The 25,979-nt window shown below is 46.2% G+C and overlaps 2 protein-coding genes across 3 annotated transcripts in view; one reads left to right on the top strand and one right to left on the bottom strand.

The window, feature by feature from the left end:
* SEC13 (SEC13 homolog, nuclear pore and COPII coat complex component) overlaps positions 1 to 6,705 on the bottom strand; it is a 33,977-nt gene extending 27,272 nt beyond the window's left edge. The window contains exons 1-2 of the mRNA XM_082265470.1: positions 6,597 to 6,705; positions 537 to 581 (exon numbers count right to left, since the gene is read on the bottom strand). Coding sequence (XP_082121596.1) covers positions 537 to 581; positions 6,597 to 6,599 — 48 coding nt within the window. The 5' untranslated portion in view covers positions 6,600 to 6,705. The remainder of the gene's footprint in view (positions 1 to 536; positions 582 to 6,596) is intronic.
* A 4,685-nt stretch (positions 6,706 to 11,390) lies between these two features.
* LOC309562304 (cullin-associated NEDD8-dissociated protein 1-like) overlaps positions 11,391 to 25,979 on the top strand; it is a 29,437-nt gene continuing 14,848 nt past the window's right edge. The window contains exons 1-7 of one of the 2 annotated variants that reach the window (XM_082266441.1): positions 11,391 to 11,620; positions 15,390 to 15,533; positions 18,206 to 18,360; positions 19,111 to 19,234; positions 19,332 to 19,588; positions 21,835 to 22,077; positions 23,621 to 23,913. In XM_082266441.1, the coding sequence (XP_082122567.1) occupies positions 11,553 to 11,620; positions 15,390 to 15,533; positions 18,206 to 18,360; positions 19,111 to 19,234; positions 19,332 to 19,588; positions 21,835 to 22,077; positions 23,621 to 23,913 (1,284 nt within the window). In that variant the 5' untranslated portion in view covers positions 11,391 to 11,552. Of the gene's footprint in view, positions 11,621 to 15,389; positions 15,534 to 18,205; positions 18,361 to 19,110; positions 19,235 to 19,331; positions 19,589 to 21,834; positions 22,078 to 23,620; positions 23,914 to 25,979 lie in introns of those variants that run through there. The other variant, XM_082266442.1, reaches the window with a different exon arrangement.

The raw sequence follows: 25,979 nt of genomic DNA, 5'->3' as shown, positions 1-25,979 counted from the left end.
GCACATTTCATGTGTGTTACTGCATGATTCCAATTTTTACAAACACCTGGGCTTCTGAGTGTACAACAAGGAACTGTCTGTCACACTTGTCATCTTGACTTATTGGACCCTCACACATGGACATATTTGCATTGCATCTGATTACTACATTATTTTAATTGTTATAGGAGATTATTGCGATTGCACTGCACTCTGCTTTGAATTGTATTGGAAGGATTTTTAGATTGCCTTTTAGTGTTCAGCAGCTGATCTCATTCAATTTATCAAGTTTTAGTTCAGCGCTGAATATTTTATTTTTATTATAGCAACAGCTACATATCCATTAGAAGCAATCTAATCTGTAATAGATAAGGCACCCATTGTCTGAACACGTCATTCTCTATGTACACATGCCAGGGGGGTGGAGGTGTTGTCCGATCAGCTCCCTCCGCATTACTGGACTGTCACATAAACCGGGATCCTCCGCAATCTTCACCTAATAACACAACTCACTGAAAGACAAATATTAGAGATAAAATACCGGATTTACTACTTACAATCATATCCTCGTGTGAGGTGTCCACGGTGTTTATTACAGATACCTGTGAAGAAAGAAAAGCGCGGTCAGCCTTCCATGAACATGAAGAGATTGCATCAATGAAATGGAGTAATAAATGAGCTTGGATTGCATCCATTACACTGCTGTCAGATAAGGATGTGTGTACTCTACACGTATGATAGTGACCTGATCTCTGAACTCTAAAGCTGGCCATACATTTGACAATCTAATACAGCAATCAAAGACACGAAATGGCAGTTCTGAATCTGATCGACAGCAAGGAGATAGGATTGAAATTACCGCAATCCAACGAAGCGGAAAAATCTGATCACTTGTCACACCCCCCCCATTTCAATTCCAGTTTTAAGATCTATAGTAAAAGTGCAAAATCCTATATCCATTGCCACATTGTATTCCACTTATTTCCACCATACTCCTATTAACCACTTAAGGACCAGGCCTACTTCTGACATTTGTTGTTTACAAGGTAAATTCAGTATTTTTTGCTAGAGAATAACTTAGAACTAGGGATCGACCGATTATCGGTGGTGCCGATTATTGGAGGCCGATATTCACTTTTTTTTTTGAGTATTGGTATCAGCCACAAACTTGCCGATATGGCAGATATTGCTTCAAGTGGTTGTACCGGAGTGACGCCTGCAGTGAGAGGCATCACCACGGTACCGTTGTTTAGAGAAGACGGTCGACTTTCTAGTAATGACAACCAATGCGCCAGCCGCTCGATGTCATTACAAGGTGCAAAGGAGGAGTCAGGGAGTCTCCCCCCCCCCCCAATTTCAATTCCATTTTAAGATATATAGTAAAAGTGCAAAATCCTATATTCATTGCCACATTGTATACCAATTATTTCTACCGTACTCCTATTAACTACTTAAGGACCAGGCCTACTTCTGGCCTTCCACAGCTCTCCTGGTGGGACAAAAAGCTGAAAAAAGCCGCATTCGGCTCTGATCGGTTCTCCGATGTAAAAATCCAGAAGCAATGTCATGACATCACTTCTGGGTACTGGAGTCTTAAAGGCGCTCGATTTAAAAAAAACAAAAACAAAAAAAAAACAAAAAAAAACACATAAATAAAAAAAAAAATGACAGCATTCAAAAACAGCTAAACTTGCCGTTGCTTTTAAGTGCAGTGGAGGGGTTTGGTGTCTTTTAGACCCCAGATCCCTCCATAAGGAGTACCTGTCACTGCCAATTACTGTCACAAGGGATGTTTACATTCCTTGTGACAGCAATAAAAGTGATAAAAATTTATTTTTAAAAAGTACAGTGTAAAAAAAAAAAAAAAAAAAAAAATTTAAATGTGCAGATTATCGGCACCTAATATTGGGGGGCGGGCGAAAAAACCATATCGGTGGATCCCTACTTAGAATCCCCAAACATCATATTTTTTTCTTAGCAAAGACCCTAGGGAGATCAATGAAGATCATTGCAATACTTTAAGTCATACCGTATTTGCGCAGCGGTCTTACAAACGCTTATATATATATATATATATATATATATATATATATATATATATATATATATACACACATACACATACAGGTCCTTCTCAAAAAATTAGCATATTGTGATAAAGTTCATTATTTTCTGTAATGTACTGATAAACATTAGACTTTCATATATTTTAGATTCATTACACACAACTGAAGTAGTGTAAGCCTTTTATTGGTTTAATATTGATGATTTTGGCATACAGCTCATGAAAACCCAAAATTCCTAGCTCAAAAAATTAGCATATTTCATCCGACCAATAAAAAAAAAAGTCAACCTTCAAATAATTATGTTCAGTTATGCACTCAATACTTGGGTCGGGAATCCTTTTGCAGAAATGACTGCTTCAATGCGGCGTGGCATGGAGGCGATCAGCCTGTGGCACTGTTGAGGTGTTATGGAGGCCCAGGATGCTTCGATAGCGGCCTTGAGCACATCCAGAGTGTTGGGTCTTGCGTCTCTCAACTTTCTCTTCACAACATCCCACAGATTCTCTATGGGGTTCAGGTCAGGAGAGTTGGCAGGCCAATTGAGCACGGTAATACCATGGTCAGTAAACCATTTACCAGTGGTTTTGGCACTGTGAGCAGCTGCCAGGTCGTGCTGAAAAATGAAATCTTCATCTCCATAAAGCTTTTCAGCAGATGGAAGCATGAAGTGCTCCAAAATCTCCTGATAGCTAGGTGCATTGACCCTGCCCTTGATAAAACACAGTGGACCAACACCAGCAGCTGACATGGCACCCCAGACCATCACTGACTGTGGGTACTTGACACTGGACTTCAGGCATTTCCCTCTCCCCAGTCTTCCTCCAGACTCTGGCACCTTGATTTCCGAATGACATGCAAAATTTGCTTTCATCCGAAAAAAGTACTTTGGACCACTGAGCAACAGTCCAGTGCCGCTTCTCTGTAGCCCAGGTCAGGCGCTTCTGCCGCTGTTTCTGGTTCAGAAGTGGCTTGACCTGGGGAATGCGGCACCTGTAGCCCATTTCCTGCACAGGCCTGTACACGGTGGCTCTAGATGTTTCTACTCCAGACTCAGTCCACTGCTTCCGCAGGTCCCCCAAGGTCTGGAATCGGTCCTTCTCCACAATCTTCCTCAGGGTCCGGTCACCTCTTCTCGTTGTGCAGCGTTTTCTGCCACACTTTTTCCTTCCCATAGACTTCCCACTGAGGTGCCTTGATACAGCACTCTGGGAACAGCCTATTCGTTCGGAAATTTCTGTGTCTTACCCTCTTGCTTGAGGGTGTCAATGATGGCCTTCTGGACAGCAGTCAGGTCGGCAGTCTTACCCATGATTGCGGTTTTGAGTAATGAACCAGGCTGGGAGTTTTTAAAAAGTCTCAGGAATCTTTTGCAGGTGTTTAGAGTTAATTAGTTGATTCAGATGATTAGGTTAATCGCTCGTTTAGAGAACCTTTTCATGATATGCTAATTTTTTGAGATAGGAATTTTGGTTTTTCATAAGCTGTATGCCAAAATCATCAATATTAAAACAATAAAAGGCTTGCACTACTTCAGTTGTGTGTAATGAATGTAAAATATATGAAAGTCTAATGTTTATCAGTACATTACAGAAAATAATCAACTTTATCACAATATGCTCATTTTTTGAGAGGGACCTGTATATATAGATCTTATTTTACTTTTTATTTTTACACTGTCCCTAAAAATGTTTTGATTACTTTTCCTATTACAAGGAATGTAAACATCTCTTGTAATTGAAATAAGCAGGACAAGGGCCTCTTTAATGTGAGATTTGCAGTTAAAAAAAAAAACCTTACATTTCACATTTACACTTAAAAGCAATAAAACATTTTAAAAAATAATAATTTTTTTTTTTTATTTAACCGGTTGCCGACTGCCGCACGACTATATACTGCAGCGGTCAGCCCCGGCCAGGCAGAGTAACGTATCGGTACGTCACTTGCCTGTCACTTCCTTGTGAGCCAATAGCGGGCGAGCGCGCGCCCGCCGCGGCTCGTTCACAGGGAAGTTAGTGTGTGTGACCAGCGGACCCGATGTCCGCCGGTCACTCGCCGATCGTCGGTACAGAGGGAGAAAGGCAGGCGCCTAGTGTAAACAAGCCACCTGTCATTCTCCCCTGTGTAGAAACAGTGATCATACGGTTCTACTATGTAGGACCGTTGATCACTGTTCCTGCACTAGTAGCCACAGCCAATCACAGTAGAAAGCACGCCCCTAGGGACTTACTTAACCCCTCCTTCCCCAATAAAGTTAACCCCTTCCCTGCCAGTGTAATTTTACAGTAACAGTACATATATATAGCACTGATTACTGTAGTAATGTCACTGGTACCCCCAAAAGTGTAAAAAATGTCAGTCAAGGGTCCGATCTGTCCGCCGCAATGTCGCAGTCCCGCAAAAATCGCAGATCGCCGCCATTACGCTTTAAAAAAAAAAAAACACCAAAAATGACAAAAATCTTTCCCTTTGTTAGTAAACGCAATAACTTTTGCACAAACCAATAAAAATACGCTTTTTGCGATTTTTCTTACCAAACATATGTAGCATAAAACAAATTGGCCAAAAATGTAAAAAAAAATTAGATTTTTACATTTTTTTGGGGGGAATTTCATATAAAAAAAATTTGAAAAATATTGTTATTTTTGCAAAATTGTTGCTCTTTTTTTGTTTATAGCGCATGATCAAAAAATCGCACAGGTGATCAAATACCACCAAAGGAAAGTTCTGTTTGTGGGAAAAAAAGGACGTCAATTTCGTTTGGGTACAGCGACGTGCAATTGTCCGTTAAAGTCACGCAGTAAAAAAATCGTAAAAAACCACCTGGTCGGAATGGGGGTAAAATCTTCCGTGGCTTAAAGAGGAAGTAAAGTAAAAAAAAAAAAAACGAGAAAAAAAAAGCCCTGTAAAGAGAAAGGCATAATGAGCTAGTATGCATCGCATACTAGCTCATTATGTAGTACTTACCTTAAAACGAAGCCCCCGCCGTGCCGCCACCTCAGCGACAGGACGGCGACATGTCCTGCCGTCCCGCTTCCGGGTTCGCGTCCTCCGGCCATCTGATTGGCCGGAGGCGCGATTACAGCACTGAGCTCTGAAGGAACGGCACGGGTGGCCGTTCCCTCAGAGCGCCTGCGCCGATGACGTCATCGGCAGTTTGCGCTGTAAATATCTCCTAAACGGTGCAAGTTTGGGAGATATTTATAGCACCTATAGGTAAGCCTTAATATAGGCTTACCTATAGGTAAAAGTTATACAAGAGGGTTTACAACCTCTTTAAGTGGTTATGAAAAAAAAAAATGTGTCCCTTTAAGGCCGTTGGGTGGAAGTGACGTTTGACGTCGCTCGGGTCCACCAAGGGCATGGATTTAAGTGGGGGCCCTCTTGTCCTCACTCGACTTCCTGCTCAGCAACACAGGGGGATCGGATTGTTTTCCCAGCTACTGACGTCTCAGATAAGCGGGAAGAGGGGGTGGACACCTCTCCCGCTGCCCAAAAAAGCGATCCTGTGGTGAATCTGCTTCTGGGACCACTTTAATGGGAAAGAGGACCGCCGGGTGTGCAGGAAAATTCCGGGGTTATGGCAGCTATCTGAACTAAATACATGGCGGGGCCGGGGGGGGGGGGGGGGGGGAAGGGCCCTCACAGTTCTTATCTTGGAACTACATTTTCTAAACCCCCTATGATTCAGAGATGGATGCAGTGGGTGGGGTTGAGCAGTTTTGCAAAAAGACAAAGGGCAGGGCTGACACCACTCCACCCACAACTGAGTGCATTTCTGTCAGGTTGATTGGTATTTGCAGCAGTTATCGGGGGTCTAACCTCTTGCCGATCACGTTCATACATGCGGAATCCTTAACGCTCACAAGTCGCACATATGCGTCTGAAACAGGCGAGGTTCCTGTGATGGGGGCGCCCTGGCGGCACATGCCTAGTATGGGGGTTGTGCTTCTCGGGAAGCCCCCCCCCCCCCCCAGTTAAAGTGCTGCAGCAAGCGGAAAGGAAGGGGTTGATGGAATAATGTCACTGGGAAATGTGCTTCCCCCCGCGCCGAGCCCGTGATGGGCCCCCCCAATCAGCCAATAGGTAATGAGGCAAGCCTATGGCCCCTATGACCCAGGCTGGGGATCCGGCAGACATAAAAGGCCCATATAATGGAGATCTACAGGGGACACCACCACCTGTCCGCAGATCTCTGGGCCCCTGGGGGGGCCACATTGGTGTCACCCCCCCAACACGGTTCGGAGGACCCTGCGGTGGTGCCCAGACCCACATACAGGACCCAAGAGCCATGGGAACCAACAACCAATCAGCTTCCACCTGTCATTTCCACAGCCAAGGGTTGGAGAGGAGAGCTGGAATCTGATTGGTGGCAAAAGTCAACAAGAAACTTCGTCCTTGCAAAATAAATAAAAAACACAGAAGGAAGCCATAATGTGCCAGAGAGATCCAACCAATCACCATCTCCAGAGGACAGGTGGGTGGGCCCGAGGGCACTGAGCGGAGGAGAGGTGGGTGGGGGTCGGTAGGTAGAGGACAGGTCGGTGTACTCACCATCCTGGCAGCTCTCCTCTTCTCAGACGTGGCAGCTCCCGGCTTCAGGCTCCGCTTAGCGGCACTTCCGGTGAGAGCAGCGCCACTTCCGTTCCGGCCGGGAACAGTGACTGGAGAGGATGGTTCCGCCGTTTTCTCAGCACACAGCCGGACTGGTTATACTGACACACCGATCTATAAACAGAACAGATCACTTCATAGACATTACATTACCTCCTCCACATTGATATAATAACCCCATTTATCCCCTTCCAATGGTGTAACCCTCCTCACAGCCAACCATTACCTCCTTCGATAGTATCAGTCCCCCACAGTCTCTTATTACCCCCACAGCCCTATTGACCCACCTCACAGCCACCCACTACCACCCCCTCCAAAGGTTTATCCCTCCTCACAGCCCCAATTACCCCCCTCCCCAATGGTATTACCCTCCTCTCAGTCCCAAATTACCCCCTCCAATGCTAAAGCCCCCCACAGCCCCATTACCCCCTCTGATGGTATAATCCCCCCCCCCCCCCCATGTTATAACCCTCCTCACAGCCCCAATTACCCCCTCTAATGTTATAACCCCCATCACAGTCCCCAATTACACCCCTCCAATGGTATAACCCCCCCCCCCCCCATGGTATATCCCTCATCACAGTCCCCAATTACCCCCTCCAGTGGTATAACCCCCTTCACAGCTCCAATTAGCCCCCCCCCCCCTTCAATGGTATAACCCTCCTCACAGCCCCAATTACCCCCTCTAATGTTATAACCCTCATCACAGTCCCCAATTACCCCCTCCAGTGGTATAACCCCCTTCACAGCTCTAATTAGCCACCCCCCCCCCCTTCAATGGTATAACACTCCTCACAGCCCCCTATTACCCCCAGCCCTTTAAAAGGCATGACCCATTCACAGCCACTATTTACCCACCCCTTTAAAAAGTACAGCTGCAGCCCCCCATAACCCCCCTCCAATGGTATAATCCCCCCCCCAATGGTATAACCCTCATCACAGTCCCCAATTACCCCCCCCCCCCCCCGCCAGTGGTATAACCCCCTTCACAGCTCTTAATTAGCCACCCCCTCAATGATATAACCCTCCTCACAGCCCCCTATTACCCCCAGCCCTTCAAATGGCATAATCCCTTCACAGCCCCTATTTACCCCCCTCCAATGGTTTAATCTCCCAGAATGGTACAACCCTCCTCACAGTCCCCAATTACCCCCTCCAATGGTATTACCCCCCCCCCCCCATGGTATAACCCCCTTCGCAGCCCCCAATTACCAATCTCCCCCTCCCCCTTCAATGGTTTAACCCTCCTCACAGCCCCCTATTACCCCCACCCCTCCTTGAAATGGTATGACTTCCCTTGCAGCCCCCGTTACCCCCCTCTCGAATGGTACAATCCCTCCACTCCCCAAAGCCCCCATTATCCCTCACAAAAGGATTACCTCACCTCACAGCCCCAATTACCACCCCCCCCAATGGTATATCTCTCCTCACAGCCCCCCCCCCTTCAGTGGTATAAGCCCCCCACAGCCCTCATTAACAATCTCTAATGGTATAATCCCCTCTCCATGATATAAGCCTTCTCACAGTCCCCATTACCCCCCTCTAATGGTATAACCCTCCTCACAGCCCCCATTACCCCCCTTCAGTGGTATAACCCCCCCCTCCCCACAGCCCTTATTACCCCCTTTTAATGTTATAATCCCTTTTCCCCCTCCATGGAATAAGCCTTCTCACCGTCCCTATTAACCCGTCTACTGGTATAACCCCCCTCAAAGCCCCCATTACCCCCTCCAATGGTATAACCCCCCCCCCCACCCCTCTATGGTGTAACCCTTCTCACAGTCCCCCCATTCCCCCTCCAATGGTATAACCCCCCCCCACCCCTCTATGGTGTAACCCTTCTCACAGTCCCCCATTCCCCCTCCAATGGTAAATCCGATCCGGAATGCCGAGGTGTGAATGGAGCCGAGCAGATTGAAGCCAAAACTCCAGCTAATTCTTTATAGTCCGTTATAGAAAACATTTTCCTGACGCCAACATGGCAGCATACATGTGATCTAGGGGCGGAGCTATATCACATGTATTCTGCCATGGATCGGTGTCAAGAAAGGAAAATTGCGGGAAGTATTTGATACAATTTTCCATTTTGGATAGAGTAAGGGAGGGTTAAAAACCCCTGTCAGATTTTCTTCGCCAACTGTGTCCCATTGGGGAGATTTCCCTTCACTTCCTGTTCCATAGCCAAACAGGAAGTGAGAGGAAATCCCTGCAAATGAAGGAAATTCCTTGGGGAACCCCCAGGTCACCAGAACTAGTGTCCCCCATTGGAAGATTTCCCCTCTATCACTTTTCTGGTGACAACCCAAAATTTGAGATTTTCTTTTACTTTTAATGATAATGGTAAACAGGAGGACAAATAGTAGAGCTGCACGATTAATCGTAAAAAAAACATCGTAATCTCGATTCAACCCCCCCCCCCCCTCACGATCTTAATACGGCATTTCCACGATTCATATACTGCAGAGCCGTTCTCTGCTCACTCGCAGCTGTCATAAAAAATGTTTAAAAAAAAAAGAGCCCCCAGCAAATGCATATGGGAGATAACTATAAACATTGTATCATTTGGTTCTTATAGATCAAAGGGATGAATAACATAAATGAGGTCAGTTTAACCACTAAGGGTCCTGTCACACGAGCGATCCGATCAGATCCGCTTGCCTGTCAGTTTTTTAGGCGGATCTGATCGGATCCCCCATGCATCCCTATGGGGCAGCGGATGTCAGTGGAGACATCTCCAGAATTCTGTGTGGTGTAACCCGTTGCCGACCGCCCACCCCAGTTATACGGCGGCAGGCAGCCGCTCCCAGGCGATTCGCCGTAGAAGTACGTCGCTCGCTCTCGGGAGTCTAGGGGGTGAGCGCACACCGCCGCCGGTGCGCTCCCGCCCCTGCTCATCAGCGGGGAAGCTGATGCAGGGAGCAGGGGCTCCGATTCCCGCCTGATACCCACGATCGCTCCCCGCTGAGAGAGAAGAACGGTCAGCTGTTGTAAACACAGCTGACCGTTCTTCTCCCTGGAATGATCACAGAGCTCCTGAGATCCTTCTTTATAGGTCACAGGTCTCTGTGATCATTCCACAAGCCCCGCCCCATACCGTTAGAATCACTCCCCTAGGGTCACATTTAACCCCTTGGTCACCCACAATGTTAACCCCTTCCCTGCCAGTGTCATTATTACAGTAACAGTGCATATATTTATAGCACTGATTACTGTAGTAATGTCACTGGTCCCCCCAAAAGTGTCAAAAATGTCAGTTATGGGTCCGATCTGTCCGCCGCAATGTCGCAGTCCCGCAAAAAAATCGCAGATTGCCGCCATTACTAGTAAAAAAAAAAACCAATAAAAATGACATAAATCTTTCCCGTAGTTAGTAGACGCGATAACTTTTGCGCAAAACAATCAAAATATGCTTATTGCGTTTTTTTTTTTACCAAAAATATGTAGCAGAAAACAAATTGGCCTAAAATGATGAAAAAAATTGATTTTTCCATTTTTTTTATATAGCAGAAAGTGAAAAATATTGTTTTTTTTTTCAGAATTGTCGCTTTTTTTTTTTTAAAGCGAAAAAAATAAAAATTGCACAGGTGATCAATTACCACCAAAAGAATGAAATTAGATTTTTTATTTTTATAATTGGGAATATTATTTAGCAGAAAGTAAAAAAATATTGTTTTTAGATTTGTTGCTCTTTTTTTTTTTTATAGCGCAAAAAATAAAAATCGCACAGGTGATCAAATACCACCAAAAGAAAGCTCTGTTTGTGGGAAAAAAGGACATCAATTTTATTTGGGTTCAGCGTCGCACGACCGCGAAATTGTCTGTTAAAATAACGCAGTGCCGAATCTCAAAATAGGGCCTGGTCAGGAAGGAGGCAAATCCTTCCGGTCTTAAAGTGGTTAATGCTGCTGTGGGTGTGGCCGCTATTCTGTTTTGGGGGATCGCTTACGCTAGGTTTACAGTACACCATGGGTGCTCAACCTGTGGCCCTCCAGCTGTTACGGAACTACAAGTCCCATGAGGCATTGCAAGCCACTGACAGTTACAAGCATGACTCTCAAAGACAGAGGCATGATGGGACTTGTAGTTCCGCAACAGCTGGAGGGCCACAGGTTGAGCACCCATGCAGTACACCAATACGGCGCCACCTAGCGTGCAGCAGTTCCGTGCGTTGCGTGTAGCACAGCCTGTCTATTTCAATGAGTTACCCTACCAATGAGAAATGTGGAGATAGAAGTCCCCAACCCACACTGAGCCGCATGGCGCCCCAACGTGTCTGCAAAAGAGCAGCGCGTTTCTGTACATGTCAGGAAAAGGCGCAATTTTGTGCGCATTCTCAACACGCATAGATGTGAACTTCATTTATGGGGGGGGGGGGGGGTTGTTAAACAGACAGCTGTTGGGGCTCATTTTGGCGCAGTACGAAGTTTCCACAAAGCTGTTGTCAGTAGAGTGCGAACAAAGGCGCACCGCATGCAGAACATGGAGCCGTGATGCACAGGAGGTGGAGTCAGGACCCCTTCTGCAGAAAGGCCAAAAAAAAAAATCCAAAATTGAGTTCTGCTTTAAAAAAAAAAAAATAGGTGAAATAAAAAAAAAATATGATGCCGGGACTCTGAGTTGTCCCCTTCTTGGTGGGCCCCCTGGGGACGCGGGGAGGACGCTGTATTACAGGAGATCCACCAGCAGAGGTCTTTCCTGGGACGCTCACCCATCTATTTATATCCACAGCCGTGTCAGGTTTTCCAGCAACTTCTAAACAGGGGACAGCAGGCGATAGCCCCCTCCACCCCCCCGAAGCGTGTCACTGTCACTGCCATATCATTCTAGGCTGGGGGTCACCAGCAGCCTGCGGCCCTGTCTGAGCCTGTCCGGGGTCCCAGCTTTACCGGCATCACCATGAGCAACGTCTCCTATCACATCTCCAGCCTGCTGGAGAAAATGACGTCCAGCGACAAGGACTTCAGGTGAGAGGAGGGGATGTGGGCCGGCGTGGGGCGACGTGTGGACTGGTGTGGGGGGTGATGTGTAGACTGGCACAGGACTGATGTGGGGGCCGGGGGACTAGCGTGGGGGGAAGGGGGAACCTGCGGACTGGTGTGGGGGCCAACGTATGGATTAGCGTGGGGGGTGACCTGTGGACTGGCATGGGAGCCGACGTGCGGACTGGTTTGGAGGCCGTTGTGTGGGCTGGTGTGGAGGCCAATGTGTGGACTGGTGTGGGGGGGCCAACGTATTGACTGGTGTGGGCGGTGACCTGTGGACTGGCACGGGAGCCAATGTGCAGACTGGTGTGGGGGCCGATGTATGGACTGGTGTGGGGGCCGATGTGTGGCCTGGTGTGGGGGCAGATGTGTGGACTGGCATGGGGGGGGCGACCTGAAAACTAATGTAGAGGCCATTGTGTGAACTGGCATAGGGGTTGACGTGTGGACTGGCATGGGGGGTGGGCAATGTGCAGACCGGTGTGGGGGCTGATGTGTGGACTGGTGTGGGGGCCGACGTGTGGACTGGCATGGGAGCCAACTGTTTGAATGGCGTGGGGATGAATGTGTGGACTGGCATGGGGGGGCGATGTGTGGACTGGTGTGGGGGGCGATGTGTGGGGGGCGATGTGCGGACTGGTGTGGGGAGCGATGTGTGGACCGGTGGGGGGCGATGTGTGGACCGGTGTGGGGGCCGAAATGTGGACTGGCTTGGGAGTGGATGTGTGGACTGGCTTGGGAGTGGACGTGTGGACTGGCTTGGGAGAGGACGTGTGGACTGGCTTGGGAAAGGACGTGTGGACTGGCTTGGGGGCTGATGTATGGACTGGCGTGGGGGCCAACTTGTGAACTAGAGTTGGGACTGATGTGTAAACTAGGGTAGGGGCCAAAATGTGGACTGGCGTGGGAGCAGACGTGTAGACTGGCTTGGGGGCCGATGTATGGACCGGTGTGGGGGCCGACTTGTGAACTGGAGTTGGGACTGATGTGTAAACTGGGGTAGGGGCCAAAATGTGGACTGGCGTGGGAGCGGACGTGTATACTGTCTTGGGGGCCGATGTATGGACCGGTGTGGGGGCCGACTTGTGAACTGGAGTTGGGACTGATGTGTCAACTGGGGTAGGGGCCAACATGTGGACTGGCATGGGGGGATGACCTAAGAACTAGCATGGGGGTCGACGTGTGGACTTGCGTGGGGGCCGGCATACAGACCCGCGTGGGGGGTGACATGTGAACTGGTGTGGGAGCCAATGTGTGGACTGGCATGGGCGGGGGGGATGTGCGGACCGGTGTGGAGGTCGATGTGTGGACTGGCCATGGGAGCCAACATGTGGACTAGCGTGGAGACCGATGTGTGCGCTGGCTTGGGGGCCAACATGTGGACTGGCGTGGGAGCCAACGTGCGGACTGGCATGGGGGGCCGACGTATGGACTGGCGTGGGAGCCGACGTGTGAACTGGCGTGGGGGGCAATGTGCAGACCGGTGTGGGGGCTGACGTGTGGACTGGCATGGGAGTCAACATGTGGACTAGCGTGGGGACCGATGTGTGCGCTGGCTTGGGGGCCAACATGTGGACTGGCGTGGGAGCCGACGTGTGGACTGGCATGGGGGCCAGACAGCTTTTCTGGTTACAGAGAAAGTTGAAGAACAGTCAAGTTTGTTTGTTATGGGGAACCAAACATTACGGCGTGACCTTATTTTTTTTTTTCAGCCCACTAGGGTCAGGCCAAGAGGAAGGCAGAACCTATGCCGCTAAGGAAAGGGGGAACACTTTGCCATTTTCATCTTGGCACTGGTGACCTCCATTAAGGAGATCTTCCCTTACTTCCTGTCCTTGTGACACCCGCACAAGAAGTGCTGGGAGCGGTTGCCACCGAGACAGGAAGGCACAGACAGCAATTAAAACATTGTCAACCTTTCCTCTGCTTTTTGGAAAATGTGTTTTTACTGTTATCACTGTCCCCGTATATATTCAGACAATATCCCGGAGGTCAGCTTTATGTTGATCACTTTCACATTTATATATGAACAAATGTAGCCTCTGTAGGGTCTGTTTATCAATGCTTTAAATTGGTGAAATAATGTGTGAATCTTGGGTGAAAACATTGATCAATCGACCTCTAAGGCTCCTACACTGTAAGAACTTTATCGGCATGGCTGATCTCTATGTTGTGGTGTCTCTATAATTATTCGCAGCTGCTCTGCCCAGACTGTTGGATTATTTCCCGTTGAAAATCCGCTGGGATATAATTACATAAATCACATCAAATGAACAGCTCCAGATAATGCATCAGATAAATGTCACCGTGTCCTCTACTGCCCCCTTCCTTTCCAAGCAGTCATTGCAATGCGGAACCAAGGCTTTATTCTATCTATCTATCTATCTATCTATCTATCTATCTATCTATCTATCTATCTATCTATCTATCTATCTATCTATCTATCTATCTATCTATCTATCTATCTATCTATCTATCTATCTATCTATCTATCTATCTATCTATCTATCTATCTATCTATCTATCTATCTATCTATCTATCTATCTATCTATCTTTTAAAAATAATCTTTTTTAAATCGAATAATCCTCACATCAGTGTCGACCTTACATCAGATTTCCTATGAGAGTCCCACCTTACATTACTTTACCCATCAGAGGTCCCCTTTGGAGCCCCCCTTACACCAGGGTCCCCATCAGAGTGCCCCCTTATTTTAGGGTCCCCATCAGAGCCCCCCTTACTTCAGGGTCCCTGTCAGAATCCACCGTTACATCAGAGTCCCCCTTTCAGGGTCCCCATCAGAGCCCCCCCTTTCACCAGGGTCCTCATCAGAGCCCCCCCCACTTTAGGGTCCCCATCAGAGCCCCCCCCCCTTACTTCAGGGTCCTCATCAGAGTCCACTGTTACTTGAGAGTGCCCCATCAGAGCCTCCCTTAAATCAGGGTGCCCATCGGAGCCACCCACCTTATATCAGAGTCCCCCCTTACATCAGGATCCCCATCAGAGTCCCCTCTTACTTCAGGGTCCCCATCAGAGTCTCCCCTTACTTCAAGGTCCACATCAGAGTCCCATCTTACTTCAGGGTCCCCATCAAAGCCCCTCTTAAATCAGGGTCCCCATCAGATTCCCCCCTTACATTCGGATCCCCATCTTACTTCGGGGCCCCCATCATAGTCCCCCCTTATTTCAGGGTCCCCATCGGAGCCCCCCTTAAATTAGGCCTAGCTGTAGACCAGAAAACATTTTGTAGAGGTTCGGGTATCGTTTGGAGACCCCTGGGTTAGAATATCTGTTGGGTTTTTATTGACTTCTTGTGCCAGGGACATCCTATAGCGGCCAAAGAACCTTCAGTACCCTAAACACTTCAAGGTGCAGCTTGCGTTCCCCTCAGTGCCTTGTGGTTCCCCCCACCAACCACCCCGTCGCTATAGCTCTGCAGGCACATTGTAGTCACCTAGTGGTAGCACAGCACACAGCGGGAGGCCAGGCATTCAACATTTCCAAGAAGTGGAATTATTTACAGTGACGGAATGGCCTTAGAACTCGATAAAATTTCCAACCTTTCTTCTCTCTATCCAAAAACTAAATACGTTTAGTCTGGAGTTGGGCTTCAAGTGAAGGTTCTGCTGTGGGCAACTTGTCTCCACTTTTGAGTTAGGATTACTTTTCTCCAGTTCATAGAAATCAGCTACAACATTATCTGTGGAGTTAGGAGGTCCAGTAACAGATGCGTTATTTCTGTTTCCTGGAAGGTTCATGGCCACCAATGACCTGATGATGGAGCTGCAGAAGGACTCAATCAAGCTGGATGAAGACAGCGAGAGGAAGGTGGTGAAGATGCTGCTGAAGCTGCTGGAGGACAAGAATGGAGAGGTGCAGAACTTGGCAGTAAAGTGGTGAGAAAGATGGGGGGATCCTGTAACATTCTATCATTTATCCACTGAGCCATGAGGGGAAATGCAAGGAAAATGTGTATTTTAGTTTAAGATGGTGTCAGGCTTTGACCTCCAGTCTTGTCTTCATACCTACAACCGTCCCGGATTCGCCGGGACCATCCCGGGATTGCAAGTAAAGCATCCCTCATTCTCATGTTTGAAAGTTGGAAGGTATGTTTACAACTTTTAATGGGGGGGGGGGGATATTCTTCCCATATCTGACCCAGTGGAGGGAGGCTTGATGCCTACCACACCTTTTATACCGTTCAATGATGCAAGATAAGATCCCCTTCCAAAAAAGGCCCTTTTCTGTTCTGTCATGACTTCACCTCTGTACACAACCACTTGAGCTCCGGTAGGTTTTACCCCCTTTATGACCAGGCCATTTTTAGCTAATCAGCACTGTGCTACTTTAACTAGTAATTGCGCGGTCAGGCAACGCTGTACCCAAACAAAATTTATATATTTTGTTTCACACAAATAGAGCTTTCTTTTGGTGATATTTGATCACCACTGGGTCTTTTATTTTTTATTATATAAACAAAAAAATACCCCAAACATTTTGAAAAAAAAAAAAAAAACAATATATTTTGTTATAAAACATATTCAATAAAAAAAATCAAATTTCTTCATAAATTTAGGCCAAAATGTATTCTACTACATGTCTTTGATAAAAACAAAAACCAAATAAGTGTATATTGATTGCTTTGCGTGAAAGTTAAAGCTCCTACAAACTATAGTACATATTTAGAATTTTTACATTTTTTTTATACTACTAATGGCGGTGATCAACAATAATGCGGCGGGCATTCTGACACTGACTGACGCTGGAGAAAAACTGACTAAACTGCCACTGACATCACCAGTGACAGTAATTCAGTGATTAGTGATAATATTAAACACTGTCACTGTACTAATAACACTGGCTGGGAAGGGGTTAACATGTAGGGGGATCAAGGGGTTTAATGTGTGCGTAACTATGTGTAATGCGCACTGCTTTTACTAATCGATCTCTAAATTTCTCATCCCTGAGAAACAGGGAAATAGCTCTTTCTGTACAGAGCTCTGTGTTGATTGTTAACACAGAGCTCCAGGCTGTGATTGGCCACAGCCGATTAGCAGGTCCCAGCCCTGAATCATTGGACGGGACTGCAGCTGGCTCCCATTGTGTACAATTCCTAAACCCGGATATGGGCAGCGATGTACAGGTACATTGCTTTGCCTACACCCGTCGCTCCCCCTCAGTACATTGCAAGTGGGCGGGCAGGAAGTGGATAAAGAAGACATACAGTATCTCACAAAAGTAAGTACACCCTCACATTTTTGTAAATATTTTATTATATCTTTTCATGTGACAACACTGAAGAAATTACACTTTGCTAAAATGTAAAACACTGAGTATACAGCTTGTATAACAGTGTAAATTCAATGCAGTGACTAGTGTGCATGCCCCCTTCAATGCAGTGACCAGCGTGCGTGCCCCCTTCAATGCAGTGTGGCCCCGAGACCAGTGTACTTGCCTGGATCAGCAACGGCGGCGGCGCTATCTCCTCAGTCCCCCGGCGCGTCTCCTCGTGTCCTCCCGCTCCCGCCTCCTCCTTGGCCAATGGCATGTGGTTTGCCTTGCGGCCAATCAGGAATCAGGTATTAGACCCGCTCCCTGATTGGCCAGGAGGAGGATCCGTGTGACAATAGCGAATTTTCATTCGCTATTTCACACATTTGGTGGGCTCGGGGCGCACTGCTCTGCGCCCCGGGTCCACCCTTTGCTGAAGCCTATTAGAGCCTCTGGCTCTAATCAGGTGATGCAAAAAAATAAGCCCCATTGAGCTCCATGTAATGTTTTCAGCGGGGTGGCAACAGGGGTGGCAAGGACTTCGTCTGGGGTGGCAATTGCCACCCCAGCTAGCCCTCTGGCTCCGCTACTGCCTGGGAAAGAGAGAGACTGTGCAAAAGGGAAGATGTCTTAAGAGTGCTGTGCAATGTGCTGCTTTCACATAAGAACTGCTAAGGTACGTCCGCCATATGTATGATTTGCGAAGTAATGCCAAGCGACTCCGGATAGTATGTCTATGTGATGTGTCAACGCCATCTTCTGCAGAACACCAGTAAAGTGTGTAAACTATATCTTTTGAATGGACATTCCTTTCTCTAAATATAAAGGGTAATGGCTAAGGAAGGCTCTGGCAAAGAGAGGGGCACAATATAGTGGAGGTAAAGGGCTACAAGCAGGTGGGTTATTGTTCTATTCCAGAAGAAGCAGGGTGGGGACTTGCACCTGTTGGCGTTAACACTCAGCCAATCAGAAGCCCCCTTAAATACTGATCAGTACAAAAATGCACCATGTGGTGCAACTATGGTGTAACCAACACCAGCAGCAGCAGAAGGTAGAATCATGTAGAAGGAGTTAATTGCTAACATTGGCAACATTGTACGACTATTCGCTACTCAGTATGTGCTACTTAATTTGTAGGGAACCATTCTGCCCTAAATCATACCAATTCTAATACTGTGATTGATCTACGAATAATCCACCATGTGCTCCCACTTTCAAATGTAGACTAATATTTTCTGCACCAGGGATAGGAATTGTTGCACCCTGCCATGTTTATATTCTGTGTCTCTTTTGACAGCCTGGGTCCTCTGGTGGGGAAGGTGAAGGAGTACCAGGTGGAGGCCATTGTGGACACTCTGTGCAGCAACATGCTATCGGATAAGGAGCAGCTCAGAGATATCTGCAGCATCGGCCTGAAGACTGTAATATCTGAACTTCCCACCGCCAGCTCAGGTAGGCAGCATGTGGGTTCAGCATGGTGACATTTGCTACAGTCAGATGGTAGGAGATTCCCATAGCACACAACATACATTTGTGACTAATGCTGCATGCATGAAAGGTGTCCCCCGTAGAGTTCGATGGTTCCTACCACCAAACTCCATGTCACTTCTGTATTCTGTGGTAACCTGCAGGTTTGCAGTAGGAACCACTAGTGTTGCGAGGGGGGCGGGACTAGAGATGGACACTCCCGGAAGTGTCAGTTTCCCAGAAGGAACAGTGGCATGGGGCTGGACTGTGAGCAGAAGAAGCATTACAACAAGCCAATCAGTTCATGTGCTGACAAGAAGCATGCTGATAAAAGGAGAGCAGAGTGACAGACAGATCTCTGTCTCCTTATATCAGCATGTTCCTCATAAGCGCATGAATTGGCTGCTTGTGCTTGAGATCATCACTGTACTGCTTCACCTTCACTGACCAGTCAAAGGCTGTAGGCGGGTCCATGACCACCTGAGCTCAGAGGAAGTGGGTTGCATGATGCTTGATGCTAGCCTATCATTGAACCTGGAAGACTAAGGACATCTTGTGGTGGGAAAAGAGGTAATGTGGGGGACAGCTCCTGACTCAAGATAAGTATTGCAGCAATTTTTTTTTTCTAATTTTATCATTTCATGAGCCCACACTCAGCCTTTATTTATTTTTATTTTTTTCTGCTCAAAGACATGCAAGCTTCTTTTGTTCTAATATGCCTATATTTTGCTGTAGGCTCAACTTTGGCTGCCAACGTGTGTCGCAAGATCACGGGTCAGCTGACCGGAGCAATCGGTAAACGGGATGACGCCGCTGTGCAGCTGGAGGCTCTTGACATCCTGTCGGACATGTTGGGAAGGTGGGAATCAGCTGCCTGCCAGGTTCATATTTTTTTACACAAGTTCCATTATGCAATGTTGTACCCCTTTATCCCCCCTCCTGTTTGTCCCCAACAGATTAGGAAGTGCCCTCTACTCCTTCCACCCTTCCATCCTCACCTGCCTTCTCAGCCAGCTCACCAGTCCGCGGCTTGCTGTGAGGAAGAGAGCGGTGCTGGCACTTGGGCACCTGGTACAGACCTGCAATGGGAACCTCTTCACTGAACTTGTAGAGCACCTTGTGGGTGAAATGAAGAAGAACGAGTCCACGTCAACCACAAGAACTTACATTCAGTGCGTGGCAGCTGTCAGTTGGCAAGCAGGACACAGATTAGGTATGGGAAACAAACATGGAACATGCACAATAATGTAAAACACTAAAGCAAAACTCCAGCCTTACCTGTTTTTCCCCACACGCGTAGCAAGTCCTCTTCTGTGTTTAAACCGATTACTCTCAATTCACTGCAAACTTGCATTTCCACATTTTAAAACTATGAACCTGTAACTGCTATCTTGAGCCTTCTGAACAATAATTATCAATCCCTCTCCTCCTGATCCATACTGTTGTTTGCCTATCTCTCACAACTATTAGCTTTATCTGCCAACAATCATTTTGCTCCAGAGCATTATATGAAAGAACACACCCCAGGCATCCCTTTAGATGTATATACAGTGTACACATCCACATATATACAGTATACACAGATGTGGATGCTGAAGCAACTAATCAGCAGTTAAAGTTTTCAGCACCCAGTGCCAAGCAGGTAGGGGAATGCACATCTAAATGGATGCTGGGGCATGTGTTCTTTCAAATAACACTTTTGTAGAGGGATCTGAAGCAGGGTGCTCTGATGTTTATAGGAGTCTGCTGACCCCTTCCACAACGTCTCAACCTATACAGGAAGGGTAAAAATCTACCTACAACTTCTGCCTGTATATTTGGCTTTACTAAGAGTTTTGACATGCTGTTTCACTAAATTGGATTTAGCAATAACTATGCAGTATTTACATACTGTACATAGTTAGCAATATGTCAGTGTATCACTCACAGGTATTCATATCAGTGGTAAATGGTTGGTCTCAATAATCTAACTGACAACTTGGCCTCCTAAAGGAAGCTGAAAAGTAAAAGATTTATTGGCAGGAACAACAGGGGAACATAAAGGAAAAAGCCTAAAAAAAACGAATGCAGCCACCACATCTAAGAATTGGTTAACAGCAATATAATACATTTTTGTTTTTGGATTTAATACCATGTTCAACTGCAATGATGGGCAGTTGCCATGTAGGACTTCCCAAAAAAATACATTTTACATATTAAATCATTCACTTAAGATTTTCCACAAGCAGAACAATATTCATTACAAGAGACATTGATTTCTGTTATCTAGGAACACCTAATCAGCTTGACTGATATCCGGGCTTCCAAACCCCTCACTGCATGCTTCACAACAGGACATTCCAAGGAACAAAAATTTTTTCCAATAACATCTTTCTGCAAATTCATTCTAGTACGCAAACTTGTTACTAAACTTTAGCATATAAGCACTTAAAGCGGTTGTAAACCTAAAATAAAAAAAATAAAATAAAAAAAAAAAAAAAAAAAAAACCTGCAAGACAAAGCATCGCATACTAGCTCATTATGAATTACTTACCTTAGAACGAAGCCCCGACACGGACCCCCGGACACCGCTGCGGGCGCTGACATGATCCCATTCAGGCAAGCTCCCAGCAAGGGAAGGTGAAGGTCCGCCGGACCTTCAGAGCGCATGCGCCGCTCGCGTGAGCTTTTTATACCTACATGCTTTTTTAATGCATGTAGGTAAAAAACCTTCTGTGTGCAGCAGCCTCCCCCCAATACTTACCTAAGCCCCATCGCAATCCAGGGCACAAGAGCATTGGCTGAGACAGCAGTAGGAGCCATTGGCTCCTGCTGCTGTCAATCACGGCCAGTGAGCCAATGAGGAGAGAAAGAGTGCAGGGCTGACAGTGAATGGACACCCAGAACAGCAGCCCGGGAGCGAGCCTGCTTAAGTGACCCTATAGCAAACTGCTTGCTCTAGGGGGAACTCGGCAGAAAGGAGGGGCCAGGAGTACCAGCGGGGGACTCGAGAAGAGGAGGATCGGGGCTGCTCTGGGCAAAACCATTACACAGAACAGGTAAGTATAACATGTTTGTTATTTAAAAAAAGAAAAATAATATAATTTTAATCATTATTAAAATATATAGTAATTCTTTTTCTTTATCATTTTTGTGAAGATTTACCTTCACTTTATTTATAAACAGGAAATGATGGGAGATTCATTCGACAGAGACACAAGCGAAAACAGAAAACACGTTTTTAGTAGAGTAAGAATATATAAGGTAGATTGATTGCTACCCATGACATTAGCACACCCTATTTCTTGTACAGGTGTCTCATGGCAGAAAGCATTTTTGTGGCTTTTTTCCACTTTATCAGAAACCAAAAAAAAAAAGGCTAGGCTTTAAAATTTTAGTAAGCTTAAAACTGACTATAGTATCTCAGTCACTATTCACTAAACCCTTGCTGTCAAGATCCTTCTCATTTTCTCTCCCCAGGTCCACACTTGGACAGAATAGTGCCCCTAGTGGTTGGCTTCTGCAAGGTGGAAGATGACGAGCTGCAGGAGCAGTGTTTCCAGGCCATGGAGTCCTTTATAAAACGGTGCCCAAAGGAGATCTCATCTTACGTACCCACCATAACAGATTTGTGCCTGAAGTACATCTCCTACGACCCCAACTATAATTATGACAGCGAGGAAGAGGAGGATGCGATGGAGACAGAGAGTGATGAAGAGCAAGGTTTGTGTAGCTTTGGAGCACCTTGCTCAACTAAACTCCAGGCCCACAGCTAAATACAAATTTGAAATAAACAATACAGGTAGGTGCTGCTCTACTAGCCAAGATTTGTTTTTCTTTTTATCCAGATCTGAAATTTATACAGCTCTGCCAGACTGCAGAACCAAACTGTTGACCTGACTTTTCTCCACTGCGGTTAAGCGATAAAGTCTGGCCACCAGATATTACCAAATTCCCAGAGCAGCAAAAGACTGATAAGGGCATTCCTCTGCTTCTTCCTCCTTTTAGCGCATTCCATATTATGTTCACTTGGCATATCCGATTGACCTCAAGTGCTTCTCCCCCCCTCTTGGTCTACGTTTTTCTGTTCAGGTGATAACAAGAAGCTCATATAAAGACATTCAGGTGTACAAATCAGTTAAATTTATAAATAATTGTGATTTTTTTTACTAAATAAAGTACAGTAACTGCATTAGTTGGAGCTGATGTAATAGCTTCCAGGGTTTCAGCTTTGAAGTATTACTGTAAGTAGATGAACATTCAAATATTTATAAATATTTAAAAAGCCATAAATTAGCTTTAATACAGACTCTCACTGATCTCTGCAGCTGCATGCACTGTAGAGCAATTCATCCTCAAACTTCATAGCAGAGGCACCGATGTCCTTCATGTTGGCTCTCTCTGCACCTCAGTTCCAGCGTCTCGCCCTTCCAGCACTAAGATGTGCCTTCATTGCTTCTGCTTTGAACTTTGAGGAGGTATTGCTCCACTGTGCCTGCAGCTATAGAGGTCAGTGCAAGTTTTAAATATTATTTACTTCTTGTTAAGGATATGTAAATACTTGAATGTCCATATCCTGGGCATAGGTTTACTTTAAGGCTTCCATTATACGCCCAGCTTGTGCTCAGGCTGATCCAGACTAGGATGGCTGGACTAATGATTCTTCCTTGCTTGCTTCCCTCAGAGAGCGAGGAGGAGTTTAGCTTTGAAGTGTAACTGTAGCTAGACTATTAACATTCAAATATTTATATATTTTTAAAAAGCAGAAAATAAGCTTTATTACCAGCCCTCACTGACCTATAGCTGCAGGCATTGTAGAGCAATTCATCATTAAACTTCATAGCAGAGGCACTAATGTCCCTCAAGTTGGCTCTCTCTGTACCCCAGCTCCAAGTCTCTTCCTTCAAGCACTAATTCAGCACTAAAATGTAAATACAGAGTACAAGCACTGGCAGGGGGGGCAGAGATGCTGAATTACTGCTGGAGGCGCAGGGGAGCTGAGCTGTTGAGAGAACCAACTTGAAAGACTTAATTGTCTCTTCTTTGAACTTTGTGGAGGTATTGCTCAACAGTGCCTGCAGCTATAGAGGTCAGTGCGACTTTTTTAAAGCTTATTTACTGCTTGTTAAGGGTATCTAAATACTTGAATGTCCATAGCCTGGGCACAGGGTTACTTTAAGGCTTCCATTGTACGCCCAGTCTGAGCTCAAACTGATCTAGACTCAGATGGCTGGAGGAATGACTCTTCCTTGCTTGCTTTCCTCAGAGAGTGAGGAGGAGTACAGTGATGACGATGATATGAGCTGGAAGGTGAGGCGCTCTGCAACAAAGTGTCTGGAGTCTCTGATCACCGCCCGGCCAGATCTGCTGTCTCACTTCTACAAGACAGCTGCTCCCGCCATTATCCTACGCTTCAAGGAGAGGGAGGAGAACGTCAAGTCAGACATCTTTTCTGCCTACATCGCCCTGCTGAGACAGACGCGGGCTTCTCAGAGCTGGAGGCAGAATGTGGAGGCCACTGGCAAAGGGGACACCCCGCTCAGTGCTCTGCAGAAACAGGTAGGACTTGTTACATTTCATTGTTTCCTTTACGCATTTTTAAGGTTCATATATGTACAAGTCTTCAGGCCCTCACATCTTCATAAAAAGTACAGCTATCCTTTAACCCCTATCGCTTGACCTACACTAACCTCCCTCCTAGCTTCAGATGAACTGTATACTGTATGTGCCTTACTTGGGCAACTGAGGCCCACAGGGATATCCCAAGTAGTTCCTGTAACAGGAAATTGCCCCAAGTCTGTAGAGTTCTACTGTTCAGGTGCTGCCAGGCTAAAGAAGTGTTTGGCTGTAGGAGCTGGAGGAGGTCATCCAATTCAGGTATACATCTGGTGAAGGGAAAGGGGGGTTAGTTTGAGTCAGAGGGTCAGCTTGGGTCAGGGGGCGAGCTTTTGTATTTATGCTGCCTTATATGATTTTAAAAGCAGCTCACAGGCCAAGGGAAACCCAGGAACAGTCCAAACAAGTTTTCCCTGCATTGTTATTCCCCAATGCAGCAAATAAGCACAGTTCCAATGGAGGAGGGCTTTATACAGCAAGTCCATAGCATAAAAAAAAAAAAAAAATGCCTCCTCGTCCGAGAAACTAACTAAACTTGGGTCCATTCCTGATTAACACCGTTTTCCTCTAATGGATTCCCCAAAACACACAGGTAGCAATTGTACCAGTTTAGTTTTCCAACAGAACTCAGCCTTTTCACCCAGCAGCAGGCTCCCACAGCAGAGAGATAGAGAGCACTGAGCATCCTTCAACTCACATTTATAAAAGCCTATGCACGGGGGAAACTAATAATGAGGTCTGGGTACAAGTTAAAAGGAGGACCTAGGAAATGAGCATTTACCCCACCCAAAGGAGCTTTACAGAACTCCAGGACCCTGAATAGGACTTAAAATTAAAATTTTGGAAAAAACAAGTTTGTTTCTGCATATCAGTCATCAATCCTGATCGTTTTCCTCATCATGTATAGGTGAGAATCCACAATCCTACCACCGGTCAGTGCCTCCTCACTATATTTTATATATATATATATATATATATATATATATATATATACACTGTGTATATATATATATATGTGTGTATGTATATATACACACACACACAGGTGCATCTCATAAAATTAGAATATCAATAAAAAGTTAATTTATTTGAGTAACTAAATTCACAAAGTGAAAAATGTGAGGGGTGTACTCACTTTTGCGAGATACTGTGTGTGTGTGTATATATACGTGTGTGTGTGTGTAGATATATATATACATATATACCCCTCCAGTTGCTTTCAGCCCTTTCCTGTCTACCTGCATTCACTCCATCTTTAGCTGCACTTTTTACCTCTGGTCTGGCTTCCCAGTAGTAACTATGGTGGATCACGCCTGTGGCTATTTCTGTCAGCTGCATGTTGTCTCCACCGGGGGTGCATGTGGCAGGGTGGCACCACAAAAGCACAAATCAGAGACAGGGAAAGAAAGTTGCCACCCCATTACAGGAATTGCCTGAACAAGCTTCTTCATGGCAGAATCATTAGGGATTATTATCTAAAGAAAGTTGCAGATTTGAGCGAGGTTAATGATTTTTTTAAACTACATTAACATATTCTAGTACTGCCTATAAGGCCTCATTCAGATGGGTGCTGGTAACTGTAGCCCATGAATGAGCACCTTTTTTGTGCAGCTTCAGCCGCCAGGTGCTGCATGCAGGCAATCCATTTATGTCCTTTGTGGACACTCGCCTGCATCTGCATTGCTGTCAAATTAGGATGAGCAGCTGTTGCGTCCTAAAAGACACAAATTGGTGGTAGCTGAAGCTGCACAAACAAGGCGCTCATTCACGAGCTTCGGTTGCAGTGCCTGTTGAAATGAGGCCTAAAGTAGGACATGCAGTACTTTTTTCAGCGCAGTGTGTTGCAACATACTATACCTTATCAAAACGCTCTGCGGCGCATAGAAATGACTGAAGTGTTACTTGGTAACGTTTTAGTCGAATTAAGAAGCAAACTGTGCATCTTCACCGTTCCTCACAGCACACACCAGTGGCCACGGGTGTGAACAATCTCTGAAGTGAAAGACTCC

The sequence above is a fragment of the Pelophylax lessonae genome (genome assembly GCF_965119305.1).
Source record: "Pelophylax lessonae genome assembly, chromosome: 8".
Lineage (NCBI taxonomy): Eukaryota > Metazoa > Chordata > Amphibia > Anura > Ranidae > Pelophylax > Pelophylax lessonae.
The sequence above is the reverse complement of the archived record's forward strand: the minus strand, read 5'-3'. Positions and strand labels throughout refer to the sequence as shown.